Source organism: Aplidium turbinatum, chromosome 13 (assembly GCF_918807975.1).
Source record: "Aplidium turbinatum chromosome 13, kaAplTurb1.1, whole genome shotgun sequence".
In the NCBI taxonomy this organism is placed as follows: Eukaryota; Metazoa; Chordata; class Ascidiacea; order Aplousobranchia; family Polyclinidae; genus Aplidium; species Aplidium turbinatum.
The window spans coordinates 14,983,513-15,001,653 of record NC_137484.1 but is presented as its reverse complement, the minus strand read 5'-3'; the positions used below and the strand labels follow the sequence as shown (position 1 = coordinate 15,001,653).

At 36.6% G+C, this 18,141-nt stretch overlaps 1 protein-coding gene across 1 annotated transcript; it reads right to left on the bottom strand.

Annotated features, from left to right (window-relative positions):
- Positions 1-6,939: 6,939 nt before the first annotated feature.
- LOC145782247 (pleckstrin homology domain-containing family A member 1-like) lies at positions 6,940-17,905 on the bottom strand. Its single transcript, XM_082594031.1, has 9 exons — positions 17,562-17,905; positions 16,698-16,794; positions 15,271-15,368; positions 14,453-14,623; positions 14,012-14,143; positions 13,562-13,630; positions 13,181-13,309; positions 11,963-12,049; positions 6,940-10,104 (listed from the first exon to the last, which is right to left on the bottom strand). The coding sequence occupies exons 1-9, from the start codon at positions 17,700-17,702 to the stop codon at positions 9,445-9,447; spliced, it is 1,584 nt and encodes a 527-aa protein (XP_082450157.1). The 5' UTR covers positions 17,703-17,905; the 3' UTR covers positions 6,940-9,444.
- Between the last annotated feature and the right edge of the window lie 236 nt (positions 17,906-18,141).

The window sequence follows — 18,141 nt, the reverse complement described above, 5'->3', positions numbered from 1 at the left end:
TTCTTCTATTGTTTATACACTCAGAGTTGCCAAAATATTTTTTAAATGTTAATGTTACAAAAAAGTCAAATAAGGTTGCTAGGTTTATCGATTCCAGCTCGTTTCCGAGCATTGATTTTGGATGGATGGTCCTTTATTTTTGTTTGGATGCAAAACAAAACGTATATAAAACAAAAACGTAAAGTGTCCATCCAGTGAGAGAGTGCGAAAGACCGTAGCCCTAAAAACGCGTAGGAGGTAGTCGAGTCTGCACTCTCTCTCATTGAACCTAGTCGCGGTTTTGAGTTGACGGAAAACCAAGTTACTCTTCACTCAAGCTACCACCCGCTTGAATATAGGCTACGGTATATTTTTTACTGATATTTATTGTAGTTATTATTTAACTAAAAGTGAACTCAGTGATGTTCGGAAACTTGAATAATTTATTGATAAAGCTTTCGCCGACGCAAACCTTGACTAACAACAAATAAATGCGCGCAAGAGCATTAAAAAAACAATATATTTTTCTGTTCAATATAACTTTTTGTGTGAAAAGCATTGCCGGATAAAGCAAACCCTAGCAAATTGACACAATAAAGAAGAAGGAAGAACAAAAAAAACAAATACAGACGCGAGAAATGCAAAAAAAAATAATGATATTGGACATAGAGTCTGGTAGTAGATGCCGCTTCCTTAGCTCTTGAAGAAGTGTTTTTTGCAAGTTTTATTGAACAATTTGTAGTCTTTTTTCATGTGTTTTTTCATATTTTGAGGTAGATTGTCCCATAACTTGATTCTCATGCATTTTAAAGATTTTGGGAATAGTTATAGGTAGGCCTATTTGCCTGTTGAGTAGGCTACGGTAGGCTATAGAAGCTACGGCTACGGTAGGCTATAAAGCGAATTTGAGCTTGAGCGTCGGGTGTGATATACGAATGCCTCCTTGCACGAATGTTTAGCTGATACTGATACATGTGTGAAGAAAGTTTTGAAGTTTCCAGTGGTTTGTTATTTTAATTTGAACATAACTTGCTTATTTCTAGTTTATGAGTAAGCTATAATTTATATTTAGTATAGGCTATCATTATCTTGATGGAGTGGCAGTAATTTCGTTTTCATTTCAAATGCTCCTGTATCAATATGTTCTCATGGATGTTGGTGTAGAATGTGACTTTGAAGGCCTACATTGTTGTGATTTGTGAAGCAGATGTGAATAAAAGTCACATTCGTGGTCACTTTTTCATGGGGTCTTTTTTCTGTTCCCTAGTTGTGGAACGTTGGCGTATTCGAGGAAGCCTGGTCAGAGCGTATAACGAATCTGCAACAGTAGCCTAAGTCTGCCTGACCTTCTAAAGTTTGGTTTTTGCTTGCAGTTAGAAAAAAAATGCAGACTCCTGCTACAGATAATGCAGGACAAGTGGCTTGGATTAGCCGTGGGGTAACATTATCAAAATGTGTTCATTTTTATGATAAAACAGTGGTAGCCTTACTGTAGCCTACATTCAAAAATTGCAAAGCACACTGAAAATTTGAGATGAGCCAATGACTGTCTACAAAAAGATCCTTGGTAGCCTACAGATCTGTACTTGAATTTAACGTTTGTTTTTATGATGGCCAAATCAGAAATAAAACTTTTTTGTAAAAAAATTGATAGCTTATCGATAGTAGGCCTCGATCTTTAAATTTTTGCGGATTAGGCTACTGTCCTCATGTCTGAGTCTAGCTGAAAATCTCATAAATCAGATGTAATTAACCAAGAAAGAAGTTCTCTGAAGAAATAACAAATTTTTGAGACGATACGCTTGTGAATTCGCCTTTTCTAGGATTAAATTCATTCATGAAAGGCATCTCATGTAGCCTACTCTGTTCGAGCTATTGAGTCGCGGTTATTTTAAATCAAAGTCAGAAGTCAAAACTATAGGTTCCCTTTAAAACATAGGCTACTCAATAGGCTAAAACCCCATTTAAACATCCACAGCAGACTATTTGCTTCAACGGATTGGAACTTTCTCGCTCCTTTATGTTGTTTCATCATTAACCTTAATGCCAGGCCAGTTTTGTCTATAGGCCTAGGCAGGGCCTCCGAGAGAAGTCAGCACTGGTTGGGAAACAATACGAAAAATGGGCCCCATAATATTTTTTAGCAAATATTGCATTGCATGTTCGTGTTAAGCTGAAATTAGCCTACTTTCCTCAGCATGACAAGAACTTTGTTCAATGTAAAAATCATAATAATTACTGGATTACACTTGCAGCAAAAATGCCATTGAAGCTAACTATTTTGTCTAGAAAGCTTTGTAAACACACAATAAGCCTACAAGCAACGAAAATAGTTCAACCAAGCATTTAATTCAGGGGAGTCCAAACTTTTTTCCACGCGAGCCAGATTTGATAATACGTGTTCGCGGGCCAACAGCCACAATAATTTTTCTGAAAACTGCATGCAGGGGCGCCGGAACGATTTTTGACTGGGGGGGCAAGATTACGAAAAAAGGGCACTTTTGTTTACTGAAAGGCCAATTTTTTTTTCAAGTTTTAAGATAAGATATAGCGATAATGCTAATCTATCAGCTCACTATGTGTTGAGTAATGATAGCCTACAAGTGTCCGGTATGCAAAGAAGGGCATTATGCTATGTTATAATAGGCTTGCCATACGTCCCGGTTTAGCCGGGACAGTCTCGATTTTAAGGCCTTGTCCCGTTATCTCGCCCGGTTAACCAATTTGTCCCGGAGTTTTTAATTTGAGATTTGCAAAAAAAAATTCTTGAGCTAGTCATCTTAAACAATTCTTTCTCAAGTGGGTCTGCGGAAAATATCAACAAAATGTTTCAGAAGCAAATGATCAACATCGACTTCTTTTTCGATGAGCACGTTTTGGTAAAGAAATAGATGTCTAAGAGTGAGAGGAAAGAATCATGGCAAAATGCAACGACATCTCTCGAACAAAAGTAAACTTTTAACAAAAACATAACCATTCCAAACTTTCAAAACCTTGTCGAGATTGTGTTTTGTTTGCCTGGGACATCAGCACCAGTTGAACAAATTTTTTCATTTATGAACAATATGTGGTCTGATGACAGAGGCCAAATGCTAAGCTCTCCTCACTTGCAAAATTAATGTTGATTTGACATGTAGTGAATTTTATGAAAAGACAAATCTTACACTGTAGTTTTGAAAAAGGTACTTAGCACTGAAAAATATTATTAGGCCTGATTCATGTGCTCATATGTCATAAATATTGTTAAGTTCCTTTGCTTTCGTTGGAGAAATAGGCTTAAATATATTGGTAATTTTCCCATATTAAATAATTCGTTGCATTAAATTATTTTGTATTAGGCCTACATTAAGATTATTTGCAGTTTTATATGCGTCCCGGATTTGCATTTCTAAAAATGGCAAGCCTATGTTATAATGATGTAACCATGGCCACCTGGAGATGCGGCCTGATTTGTCACATTTTGCAGATTTTGATTACAGCTACTGCTAGTGCTTGACTGACATTTTTTGAGATGTTTTTACTTTTTGCGGTTTCCTAATGACATAAAACTTTTTTGTTGCCTTGGGGAAGCAATAGCAAATGAGAAAAAGTAAATTGAAAAACGCAAAATCAGACTGTTATTGAAAATTAACAGTCTGACTAAAATCTTCGAAATCTAATTTTCTTTGTTTTTCAACATGTGAGGATGTTAAAACCTATTGTGTCATCTGGGGAAAAGAATAAAGAAAGCGTAAAAATCTAATTTTTAGAAAAATTTATTTAAACGTTCGCCCAAAGTTAGAAAAACCTGAAAATTTCTGCAAAATGTGACAAATCAGGCCGTATCTTTAGGTGGCCATGATGTAACCTACTGTCAAGCCTTAAAGCAGCCTACGGCCATGGCCGCTAAGTAGTGCTTGAATGACCGCTGGTGCTACCTCCTCAATCGGCCAAGTTTGGCCGCCAGTCTCTTCTAGCCAATTATTTAATTTCGCAATAGAATGATCGTGGATTAACTGTCGAAAATATGTAGTGTCAAAGAGTGACGCAAAATTAGGTCAGCGCGTCATAATCGCCACTGTTGCATTGTGCGGGAATATTTGTTATTGCTGGAATATATCCATCTGCGATCAGCCGATCACCAGCGCTGTAGGTATTGTTTGTAATTCCCGATGTATATTTGAACAAAGTCTTAATCCGAAGTGCTAATTTACATCGACTGGTAATATTGTCGTTTTTATGTCGATTCGATGTTGTCGGACATTGAATCGTTGTTAAAAAGGAAAACTAGGTTAGTTGACATCCGAGGGGAAAACATTTTATTATCCTATTTTGCAAAAATTATGCTTCTTTTAGTAATGTTCTTCACATCATTGAAATACTTATTTTATTACCTTGCCGTCATCGTCAACACATGTCGAACGTTGCTAAAAAGAATTCTAGAGGAGTGGCGTACTTCTTTAAAATCCGCCACATTGGAGACACTCGTGCGAGTGTCGTTAGATGGTCCCGCATCAGTACTGGATTACAATCCTGATAAAGCAGTTATTGCGTGGTGCAACGATTCTATTGTAGGACGTCGCCCAGGCCCAGACTTCAACAACGCTAAGTGATGATTTTAGCATTGTTGCAAGTTTAATTCTATTTACTTGTGCTATCGTTATTTTTATTTTGTATTTTGACCTCCAAGCACGCAGATTTGGCCGCCGAGAAGGAACTCCCGGTAGGCCACGATGGCTGCCGAGAAAACAACGAATTTTAAGGCGAATAGCAGAAATTGTTATATTGCAGAATGTGCAGTAGCTTACATGACTTTAAAAGGGCACCATTGCCCCCCCTGCCCCCCCATCTGCAAAAAAATTGAGGGCAGGGGGGCATTCGCCCCCCCTGCCCCCCCGCTTCCGGCGCCTCTGACTGCATGTTAAATTTATATGATTTTTGTGTGTCTGCAGGCCAAAAATAACACATTGTAGGCCTACAACAACAGGCGCGGGCCATACAAAAACGTCTCGTGGGCCGGAGTTGGCCCGCGGGCCGGACTTTGAACATCCCTGATTTAATTCAACCCTTACTGGACTTTTTGCAATGCAAAGTTACGGATCACAGCATCAAATCATAAAATTTTGCGACGTCTGAATTGATGCACAACTTGTATAATTAGGCTTTTCAATCAGTTTTGAGTCATAGGCCTACTGGAGCGCAAACAATTCTTTACAAATTTCAGTAATTGCTAAAACCACGTTCTCAAAGCGCAATCGTTGGAGGTAGCTACCGGAACACACAAAAAATCATAACAAAACTATTTGGAAAAACATTTCGAAAGTTGCAATCAATGATTCCTTGTGTAGAGATTATGGGGTGGTTCGTTCTGGTTTGCAACTGAAGTTTGCTGTGTGGCTTTCTGTCAGAAGTACCAACTCATCCAAAATGTGCATAGAAGGAAAAAGAAAACGTGGCAGACAACCAAAACGATGGCAGACAACATCCAATCATGGACCGGACTCAACTTGACAACACTGGGCGAGTTGGCTCAAAATCGCCACTCTTGGAAGCAAATAACTCATGTTGATGCGCAATCTGCAGCAGGCGGAGATGATGACTGATGATGATGATCCATAAACAAAAAATATACAGGATTTACTTTCTTTGATCGTGCTTGGACTGATGCCTTTAACTTTCCCAGATAACTTATGTTGGATATAACAGCCTGGCCAACGCAGATTTTGAAGTTAAGGTTCAGTTGTCACGCAAAAATAGTTTCCGCTTAGCTAAAACAGCACCATTTTTCAAGTTGACACTATCAATACAATCGAAACCGTTCAGTGATACAGAAATCATTTCAGCTTCAGATTTTATGTCTTGAAGCTGTTCAACATCGCCTACCTTAACACGAAAATGATTTGTTCTTGATGAGAAGCATCGAGAGTGACATTTACAATGATTGAGAAATGCTTGGAACTACGCACTTCATTTAAGAACTTGTTGATTATTTAGACTTTAGTACTAAAAATGGGTCCCCTCACAAGTGCAAAAACAAAAAACTACTCGTTTTTTCTTTACAATGTTTTGCTAGGGGGGACACTGGCCCGACTTCCCCCCCTCTCGGAGCCACTGCTTGGCGACAATGGGAGAGCTGGCTCAAAATCGCCACTCTTGGAAGCAAATAACTCATGATGATGCGCAATCTGCTGCAGGCGAAGATGATGACTGATGATGATCCATAAACAAAAAATATACAGGATTTACTTTCTTTAATCGTGCTTGGACTGATACCTTTAACTTTCCCAGATAACTTATGTTGGATACAACATCCTATGCCTGGCGAACGCAGATTTTGAAGTTAAGGTTCAGGTGTCAAGCAAAAATAGTTTCCGCTTAGCTAAAACAGCACCAGTTTTCAAGTTGAAACTATCAATACAATCGAAACCGTTCAGTGATACAGAAATCATTTCAGCTTTAGATTTTACGTCTTGAAGCTGTTCAACATCGCCTATCTCAACACGAAAATAATTTGTTCTTGATGAGAAGCATCGAGAGTGACATTTACAATGATTGAGAAACACTTGGAACTACGCACTTCATTTAAGAATTTGTTGATTATTTAGTTGGTACATTTTTACTTTAGTACTAAAAATGGGCCCCCCTCAAAAAGTCAAAAACAAAAAACTACTCGTTTTTCCTCTACAATCTTTTACTAGGGGGTAAACTGGCCCGACTTCCCCCTCCTCTCGGAGCCACTGGGCCTAGGCCCTAGGCTACAAACGGAAGTGTAGCTAAGGCCAGCGTAAGTGTAGACTATGCTGGTTTTATCAATTTGCAAATAATATAACTGGCTGATGAGGTACATCACCCACCAATGACCTATGTTTTGAAAAAATAAACTTATCACTTTACGTTCTTAGGGTATTGCATAGGCCTAAGCCAAGTGAACACAAAGATATCTGAACACAAATCTGTATAACAAATACGACTATAAAGGGTGCACAGCTGATTATAATCAAAGTAAGCATTACATAATCACAAACGAAATATAATTCAAATCAGTTTTTATTCAGCAAGAGGATGGCTGAGCTGCTGCTTGCAATTTAAAGCAAAACGTGTGGTGGCATTAGACTGTAGGCTAATGATTAGTATTATAGCATTTCTCTAGCATTACAATCACGCAAACTAAGTTATAAAGAGCAAACGCGTAGAAAATGAAACACAAATTATGTTATGAATTTTAGAAAGAACTACTAGAACATCGTCAGTAAAACTGATACGACAAGCTTTCAGAAGGTTAACAATTAAGCAGGTTTAAACTTCGAGCATGTCGCATCACCTCACATACAAAATCAACTCCTTCAACGTAGATAAGTGCGTGTTTTCAAAAGTACCGGTAGCTGGTCTAGCTATCTACTCCGAAAGCAATAAACATGTTTTGCAATGGTCTCATACAAAACAACACACCCAACTAAGTCCACTTTCCAAAAAACTAACAAACATAAGCAAATAACACTACCCAAATCATACAAAAGTCAGGTTTCATGAATACTTTGAATTATATTTTTTGATGGGGTGTTTATTTTTTTCAATTTTCTGTTTATTTGTTAAAAACTCTTGTTAGGCCTATTATGTTTTTATTCAGAATTTGTTGAGGAGTTAAATCAGATCCTTTCCGGTGGCGCAATAAACAGTTTCTGAAATCAATAGAGCAGTGATCTTTAAAATGCGGTAGATTAAACAAAAAATAATAATAACAAACGCTGCTACAGTGCTGTCAGTGAAGATCAGTTTAGTCACAACAATACAACGAAAACAGAAGCTGGCAAACACTTTTGCTGCAAAATACAGAAGAAAAACAATCATTGCAATATAATTTCTGTTCACTGCCGACAGGAATCGGGAAGCTTTGCTTATCCTGAGGTAACCTCTTCCTTGGATGCTTTCTTGAAAAGCTAGCTGCGAGTTGTTAACACTCCGTTTCCCCGAATTGGTGAAGAGGTAAAAGGCAAAGAAGACACAAAATCAAAGCGGTTATAAAATGATTATCGTTATATTGCACTCTGTGTAAGATAAATTAATTTTTGCGCTGGCCGCGAGTGCAAGCTGAGCGATATCAAACAGCAAAATTTTATGGAAACGCTCCGATGTTGTTGCCAAAAAAACAAATAAGCGTAAATTGATGTTATCCTTGATACCAAAAATAGCTTTATGAAATTTTGAATCAAACCTCAAATGTAACACACCACCAGGCTTGAACGAGTCCTTGATTAATTCTAACATTTTATTGCCATCTTTAGATATTCTATTGCTATAAATAACAATAGAAACGATCTTGCTTCGCTGGTATGTCGTTCAGTGGACTCAAATACATTTTTCTGCAAGAATTTTCCCACTAAATTAAACTCCTATTTAATAGGCCCAATTTCGCTTGGTCCCGATATATCACAAACAAGCGAAGTTTACGGTCGTAGAAAGCTCAAGGCTGGCCACTTGTGACACCATGTGGTCAAGATTGTCAAGACAGCGGATATTACATACATGGCAATATTGTTGCTGCAACTCCATTGCTTGGCAAAAATTCATCGCATTGCGTCATGAAAATATCACGAAAAGTGAGAAGGCACTTTGCAACAGAACTTACGCACAATTTAGCCGGGGAGAAGTTGTCTGATTTAAATCGTTTCAATGTCATTAAACATCTCAACATTGAAACAATGTATTGCTTCGCTTAGTGCAGACTTTTCATGTTGGTAAGTTAAACGGCCTCAACGTTGAAACAATGCAAATAAATGACACTTTTGCTGGCTGGAAATGATGCGAAGCAGTGCTTTCAGATACGTGGTGATTTTGACAGTTCACTTTTTGTATCCAGCATAGAATTGCACTTTTTTTTAAATAAAAGCAAAATCAGCAAATAAATGATAAGCGGAATGGCGTAAGGCAGCATTGAAAGTGGTGTTGCATTACTGATATCTCAGAAACCGACATTACAAAGTTCACGATTATGACTAATACGACTTGAAGAATTAGTATCACAGAACACTGAAGTACAAATCCGTGAACACTGCAACAAAGTCTGTGATATCATATTTGCAATGTAAGCACAAACTTGAAAATACATTCTTCGTCTTCCTAAGGATTAAAACTAAATACAAAATTGGCAATTACACTGCAAACATTCTATACTCAAAGTTTTTTGTGCATAGCCAAACATGAATATATTAAGTGTTTGGCGCCGTCATGTCCTAAAGTCTTTGCAACAAATCTAAAACTTTATCTCAAGATATTCTTATCAAAAGTTAATCCCGGCAAAATAAGTCCAATGTCAGAAATTCTCTCTCGATTAGAGATCGATGCGTAAAAGCTTGAGAAACTATTGTTCATCAAAAATGCGCATGGGGACACTGTATCAGTACTGACCCAGACAGTAAATCTGCAGACGTTGAATCAACGTAAAAACGGTTGATTTGGTTTCTGGGTAGTTGTCGAGTAGCCATGGGCCTAGTGATTAAACCTCGATTTTTCTTTTTGAATTTTGTCTTGCTTACGAGAAAGCATAGTGTTCAATGAAAAAAGAATGCCAGGGTTCTTCTTTTTCTTTACTAAGCTAGGCTTGACGGCAGAACGCAAATCAATTTGAGGATCAAGATGATATGCAACATAATTCTCACTGACCGGCCTGCTGCTGCGCGGTGTTCCGTAGCGCTTACGGTCATCCACCACACCCTCAACCAGCGACGATAAGTGGGATACCTCAGGGCGCGCTTTTATGTCTTCCTGGTGAAGGGCAAGCATACAACCACTACTACTACTACTACTATCACTACTAGACGGTGGCTTGTTAGACTTAATGCTAGTGGACATTGTTTCAACTGTAAATGTTGGCAAGACAGTAACAGCTGATTCGGCGCGGCGATGGCCTTTCGAAGCTCTTTTTTGGTGGTTGACTTTTGTTTTAGATTCGACGGAGTGACTTTTGTCCAGAGAGTCGGTGCTGCCTGCGCTGTTTCCAGTGTGCTCTCGAGTGGCAGTGTAGAAGATGGTATGAGCAGATGAACGTTTTTCTAAATGTTTAGCTTCCGCTTGACCATGTGAAACTTGTCGCCCCTCATCTAGAAGATCCGCTGATCCTCCAAGACCATTCCCTCCACGAAGCGCACTCTGCGTCCACAAAAATAACAATAAATAAAAGATAAAGAAAAAGTGAAAGTTGCTCGACAAGTTTTTGATTTCAAGAATAAATAAACAATATAACTGTGAGACGTGAGTTGGTATGAAAAAACTATTTAATATGGGAGTGCACAGTTTCAAAGCAAGAACTTAGCTCGAAGGATTTTAATTCTGTACGCACACGCAATGACATAGCTAAATGAAATAATAGAATAGTCTTCAGATTGCTTAGAGTCATGTCATGGTGATATGTCACTCGATATTATTTCTAAGGAACTGGAGAGCATTGTAAAACTTGTGTAAGACTCCAATGTATTGTGGTTTGTATTAAGTATAGCTTTAGTTCAATGAGGAAAACATAGTGTTATGAATAGAAGTGACATAAGCTTCTTGGTACAATGACAACAAAAAACAACCATGCAACTTGCGAAGTCGCCGGAAGAGTAAAGATTAGCGGGAATGAAAAAATGATGCTATAGGATGCACATTGCACACACAATGGCTTCTGTTGCATTTTGTGCATAACTATTTCGAAATTTGATATGTGTAGAAATAAAAGCAAACATATTGATGTTGTTAAAACATAAAAATGCAACAAACACACGTCGATTGATATACAATACGGTGCATTGCAAGCTTTAATATGATTAGACTCTTGGAAGACAACTTACGAGAAGATTGAAAATGCTGATATAATCAAGTTGAATTGAACAGTTATTTAAAGTACGAGTAACTACCTGCATAAGCAACGTACAATCAGTGATCACCATTGCAACTTTGATCGTATAATATCTCGGAATGAATTTGATTTTTTGACCTGCTCAATTCAAACAAAGGGAAAAAAAGTCAACATGAGTTCAGCATGCAAAACGATAAGCATGTGCCAAATAAGGTGTTCTTTCGATACTTTGTATGCCGTTAATCACGAAAGGGCAAAACAAAAAGAACAATCAGGTTTCAGTATGCATAGCATATTGGGAACTCATAAAATGGCATAAGCAAACTTTCAGTTCTAACAGGGAGCGTGCAACACGTAATAAAACTCTTTGCTGCAACTTTCAGCAGAAGGATGTGAACGACTTCTGAGTTTTCTAGTAGTTGGACAGTTGGACACAAGTGAACATTTTTTCAGTTCAAATAGACACATGCTGTCTCTTACAACACAAATTAAAACAAAATGACAAAAACAATCATTTTTAACCAACCGAACAGTGACATGCAGCATAAAGTAAGATTGGAAGTGATGCAATAGGATAATAGGCTATTGCATCAGAAATGAACTAGAACCGCGCTAACGTTAGGTTATTTCTTGAGATTTCAGATAGCAAATTTTGAGTTGAATCAACGTAAAACACGACTGATTTACTCTCTGGTACACAACCGGGAAGTCGATGCGCTTGAATTATCACTGCATATTATTATCGTCTAAGCTTTTGCATTGTTTTAAAATAAAGTGGGATCTTTCAAATGGTGCAAAATAACATTATGACAACTTTGCTTCTATGATTGCGCAATCAAAAGTAGATGTTTGATTTTATAGTGAATGGAAACATATGCTGCCAGTTCCCCAGACAGCAAAATCCATCGTTTTTACGTTGATTTAACGTCTGCAGACGATTTTTCTGTCTGGGGATCGAAACCTTTCAAACATGTTGTGTTAACGATTAACACGTATCCCGTGGAAAAATCAACAATGAAAATTGAAACTGAAGTCAGCCACACATGCTTTCGCATATATACATTCCCAGTCAGCAAATCAGTTCTTTTTATATTGATTGAATGTCTGAAAAAGTTGAATCAATGTAAAAAATGTGTATTTTTTGGCTGGTGAGACAAATTTCATATATACCGGTTGCTTCTTGTTTGTGATGCGATGCGTTGATATTGCATTGTTGAACGTCTTAACCCAATCGTGCATGTCTTCTGGGCTATCCGCCTAAGCAAAAGTCTCTCATCAGCAAATGAAGGTTCACATCGGTTTGCGAAGAACTGACACTTACCAGTCAGTCCAAATGCCTTTGTTGCACAAACGGAAATTGCGAAGACCAAGGCCACGTTATACTTTGTGCGACTGTAACTACCCAGACAGCAAATCAACATTTTTTTACATTGATACAACGTATAATCAATGCAAAAAACGGTTGATTTACTGCCTGGGTAGGATTCTTTCACGTCGTGGTGAGAGTGAGACAAACAGTGACATGCGGCACGAAAGGTGCCGATGCTGAACGCTTGCCGAAGCAGAGATAACTGATATCAATTGAGAAAATATTTCAAAGTTTGTCAGGTTTTGCGTTGGCAAGTCACACTCATTAGCAGTATTTCTTATCAACGAGGTCAAGGGATGTATATGGATCGATAGGTGTTCGTAGTACAAGGGCAATCGGGAAAGCAGTCAAATTATTGTATGTGGCAAAGCAACTGTTTCCTGTTTCGTTAAAATTGTCTTGCAAAGACCACTATGACTACAACGCGAAGACGTACAATGAGAATAACGTTGAAAATACGCAGAAGATGCGGGTCATTTAATGAAATGCAGACGTCAGAACAAAAAGATTTTGAATACAATAATCCAGTGAACGCAAGTTGATCATATTCATAACAGTTTGAAAAATACATTTTGTATCCCCTGTCAATGCCATCTTTACCTGTGCTTCTCAACCTGTTTCAGCTGACAGCCAATTGAATTATTTTAAAGGTTTACTTCATTAATACATGGGTTAACTTCACGCAATACGTGCAGTGGAAAAACATTAAAGACTTGGAAGTAATTGAATAAAAAAAAATAAAAAAATCCGCGGATAATGCAACCACAAAACAACTTGTTTCTGCAAAGCAAACTCTCTTCCAAAACTATATATGAAAAATGTTGCTTAATAATACTCAACAAAACATGACACAATTTGGTGTTAGTGCTACTGTAATATCATTTTTTGATACTATTTATAGCAGTGAAATACTGTCTTTCTTGAATTTATTTTGGTATGCCCAGTGGTTGAGAAGCACTGTTTTGTACAACACTATATGGGTAAGCTAATGTAGAGACAATTTTTTTCTAATTTCTTACCTGTACGTAATAAATTTTATCAGTTGTCACAACCAGAAACAAATTATCGCGCAAACGTGCTACTTCTTCGTTTTCAGGCTTTGCAGCCAGGATATCATTTATAGATACCGTTCGCAGGGGTTCTTTTTCCTGTTTGAAATATAATTAACATAATTCTTGAAGCATCTACGTTAAAACGTGCGCTACCGTCTACGAGGCAACTCTTACCAAAAAAGCATGACTGGACTGGCAGGAAGCGATTATTTGTAGACATAATACTAACAAAAAATACTGATTTTAATATTATCATGCTTTTTCGATGTTAAATGTAATGGATACTATTTATGTAAGACAATCACTATATAATAACAGGCCAAAACAAGCATTGATGGGTTTACGTACGTGCTCTGACTTGAAATATGCAAATCCATCTTTCTTGAGCACAAAATATCGTCTTTTCCAATTCTTTCTCTGAAATTATAAATTATATATCATATACAGTATACACATGTTGTCAATTACAAGTTAGTAGTCACTATTTGTAACTACAAGATCGGATAGCTCAGTTTCTCTAAAGAATTAGCTTTATGCAAAAAATTGTTACAAAACAAAGCAGCTTCTACCAGCCCGCTTTCGATTTGATTGTATAATCATAATACATTCATGAGATTTCTTCTCAAAATATCAACTTACCAAGCTACCACTATGTGGTAATAAAAAATGCGCAGGTTTTAAAAACTCGTTATAGCATTTTCGGAAAAGGAGGAAAATAGTAAATAATAGTGACATGCTTCACGACTTCACATTGTTTCTGAATGGTGGATCACAAACGTCCAATCTCAATAAACCTACCACGTGACCTTGCTTGACACCCCAGCCCTTCTTCAGAATATCTTCATCATTGTAATCAAACGCAATTGGAAACTTAAAATCGGAACCCACTGAGTCAAAACTTGGTGAAATTGGTTCTTCAATGGACGATTTCTGAGAAAGGCATAACTTGCACAGTTGAAATATAGCAAGTACAACAGCAACCAAAAACGAGCAGTAGGAAAATTATGCTTGCATTGGAAAAACAAGACACAAAACATCCAAAGTGAGTTGATTATTGTTAGCAAGAACCGTACACCTGGTGTGTAAAAACTTTAATAATAACCAAGCAACTAAACAAACCAGGCCTGTCAAATTCGCAGTGCTAAGCAAAGTGGAGAAAAACAAAAACAAATAGCTTGTACAGATAACAAGTACCATACATTAACATGGTAATTATCTCACCACACTTGTGTAATTTACCTTCATGTCCTTTAGTTTTTTCTTGACAACAACATTCCCAACTATTTCTGTACGATACGTATAATTAGTTTCAGATGATTCTGCAGAGAGGTCTTGAATGTTTTCTTTGTAATCTTCAGATTCGAATGCAGTTATAGATGTAGTTTGGGGGTGCATAGCTTCTGGTGGGACCTACAATCATAAAATTGAAGACATTATTTACAATAAGTCTGAAAGTTAATCATAGTTTTAAAAGCAAGCATAACTCTGTTTGAACCCTATGTAGTTTCATGATAAATAAATTCAAGTTTTTAGAATGTAAAGTTACAGAGAGATATATCCCATCTCTGAAAACAGACAAACAATCTTTTCTAGAATAAAGTAAAGTATATTTTCCGAAGAATACATTAGTCAAACAACAGATTCCCTGACATAGATCATGTCGACTTTTGTGTCAAAAGCACGGTAACATGGTATCTTTTGTAAAGTGAACTGACATGAACATTGAACACATATTGAACATTATTATAAGTTAGAAAATAAAATTGATTGAAATGATCTAGAAAAAAGAAAAAAAAATGAAGGCTTAACAGACTCAATTAAAAATTAATTTAAGAAAAATCAAGGACTTTGAAAATACAAACAATCATAGGATACATCGTTTGTGCTAATTGCCCAAAGTCCAACAATGCAAGTAATCTAGAGCAACATCAACATTATTACACTTAGTGATAAATACTTATGTTCTAGGAAAGAACGGTGGTGTGTTTCTCTAAAGTCAAAAGCAAGAACAAATAAGTATAAAATCTGCTCTGCTAAACAGATAATAAACAACTCACTACTATTTTACTGGCATCATTCAGTATCTCCACCCATTCTTCCACTTCTTTTTGATTACTTGCTTGTACATAATATGGTCGGTAAGGAGTGTTTATAACTAAACAAAAAGTCCATCAAAAGTCTCTTTGTGGAAACTTTTGCAGGTTATATTTTTTACAAAAATGTTTTTATATATATGATTTAATAATATATGAAAGCATTTATATTATATAGTAAAAATACATACAAAACTATTACCGTACGTACTATCATTTAACTGGAAAAAATTTTTTCTCTAAAGCTACAAAACATCACCTGCATATTTAGCTTTCCAGTATCCAATCATATTTTGTAATTTGACAATATATTTAAATGGCTTGTATTTGTAAGGTCATGCATTTTGCAATTACAAAAGTACTGCAGTCAATTATACTAACAGGGTCCCACCAACTAAATTGGGACTTTTTTTTATTTTCGAATAATTTTTATTTTTAATTTCTCTAATCCAGATGAAACTTTCTGCAGATAATCAGAATCTTATAACTTCAGGTATTCTAAAAGATAGTATATATGGCAATAAAACAATATTTAGACAAACTTCTTTAAACATGGAAGAATTAACGAAACGGATATCATAACATGTATATATAATACGAATTGAGATGTGGTGGGAACACACGAGTTATTGCCGGTAACCATGACCTTCTTTATAAAGACAGCCAATGGCTATGCCATGACCCTTCAGAATTTCCTCATCTGATGCAAAGAAAAAATCCTACTTCTATGATCATTTTTGCAGCTGTGGCAAGTGACACCTCCTCATTTCATCAAAGCTGGACTTAGAATCTCATCAAAGATTAGAATCAACACAATGTAGTATCTGAAGATTCTGAATCATATTTTGCTGCTTTGGATATGTAGAAATTACGATGCTACCAAAGTTATGAGCTTGTTCAAGACTCTGCCCCAGCGCATGGAGCAAGTAAGTCCAGACTTATCTGATGGAAACTCTTCCCATGTTTGACCCGAAAGACATTTGGCCTAGTAGCTCTTCAGATCAGAACGTTTGCGACTATTGGCTATTCAGCAATCAGCATGATTGAAGGGTCACAGTCTAACTCAATTCCACACCCTAACCTAAATTCTTTTAAAGCAGCCATTCGACGAGCATTCCGGAAACTCGATACCGATGACGTGAAGAGTTGTTCACAATTTTGCCACAAAATATCCAAAATTATGGAAGCAAAGGGCCACCATATTGAATAATTGTGTTGAATAGACTGTAAGGATTACGTTAATAAAGTTCAATTGATAATTTTATCTTTTTTATCCTTTAGTTTAAATCAGGAAATTACAAAAAGATGTAAAAGTCCCAATTTAGCTGACGGTCCCTGTACTGTTAAACAACATATATATAGATCTTTAAAGTAAACAAGTCTTAATTTACCAAAAAGAAATTCCATCTTCATTTTTCTGGCTTCGTCAACTTTAGTAATATAATCAATATTGATACTTCCACATGGCTGTGTAGCATTTTCTAAGTTCTGTAATTAATAATCATGTTTTATTTTGCGACAATTGCGACAACATGCAATAGTCTATACTGCGATTACAGATGCAATAGAACAGAAAGCAGTGAAAGGACATAATAGTCATTGAGTCAGCTGTTGCTCCCCCTTACTTTGACATGACATTAAGTGTCATTGCCGAGATATAGCTGTGTGCTCTTTTGAGTGGTATTGAACTGACGTTGTTTCGAAAGTAGTGCAGATGTTCTTACCACTCGGCCTGCAACTTACGTAACTTTACTTACACTTTAAGTAAGTAATTACGACACAAGGAAACTTTTAAATGTTATAAAAAAGTTTTTATATTTTAGCAATTACAAAAAGTATTTTTGTAAACGTAAATGTAGTCCTATACTCATTACTCAGTTACTAATCTTCAGAAAATACGATAAGAATCTTATCACTCTAAGCTTTCGGCACTAACGAGGGTAAGTTGATCAGTTCCTTCACTTAGCCGCCTTTCCTTCAGCACCTACCCCAACACAATTTATTACACCCTGGGTAGAGGTGAGCAGTGTTTATAACAGCCAATTAAGATAGGTGTAGAACCAAGTTTGCAATATTGGAAAATCAACGCCTTATCCGTTGCACCATCTCACCACAAATGTATCATATATATAAAATGGATCTAATATCCAACGATCTGAATTTACATAGTGGAAGTTGGTTAGTTTGAGGTACAAGTTTTTAAAACAAAGTAATAGCTACATGCAAGCTCATCCATAACTACAATGCTCGCTCACCGATGGACTATCCATGTACCATTCCAAGAAACCTTTACTTTTATCCAAAATGAAATACCTTCTTTGGAACTTCTTTCTTTTATCCTTTTCATCAACATCAAGAAAACCACAGGTTCTGCCAAGCTTGTCTTTAAATGGCATTTTAATATTTGTGTTGTAACAAGTAGAATGAAACTATCGTTGAAAAAGTAACTTCATTTTTGTACTTTGGAAAGTAAGGTATCCCAGTATTGCCGCCAAAGCTTCTTAAAAACAAACAGAATCAGACAGGCTACATGTCAATAATCAATTACGTACAACTAATGTTCAAGTTTACGTAAAATTAAGTATGGTGTTAACCTACATAATTTAATTCTGAAAACATTTTGATGATTGGTTAGCACCTTTGTTTGGATTGAGACTGTATTCAATTTTTAGACTTATGGTAAAATAAAATAAAGCAGTTATAATCGCTTTTGAAACATCTTTAAAAGCCTAGAGCAAGGGTCTCAAACATGTGAGTCATGGGCCATATGCAGTATTCATTTGGTCCTCAGAGCAGTTTGAGACCCCTGGCCTAGAGGGTGTATGGTTTGGTTTT

Bases quoted from the DNA above. Each gene is read 5' to 3' on its own strand.
- LOC145782247 (XM_082594031.1), bottom strand. From the start codon at position 17,702: ATGCCATTTAAAGACAAGCTTGGCAGAACCTGTGGTTTTCTTGATGTT. The intron at 14,624-15,270 runs GTGAGTTGTTTA...TTATGATTGTAG, and splicing joins ATGATGCCAGTAAAATAGTA to GTCCCACCAGAAGCTATGCA. The intron at 13,631-14,011 runs GTAGGTTTATTG...TTATAATTTCAG, and splicing joins GTGTCAAGCAAGGTCACGTG to AGAAAGAATTGGAAAAGACG.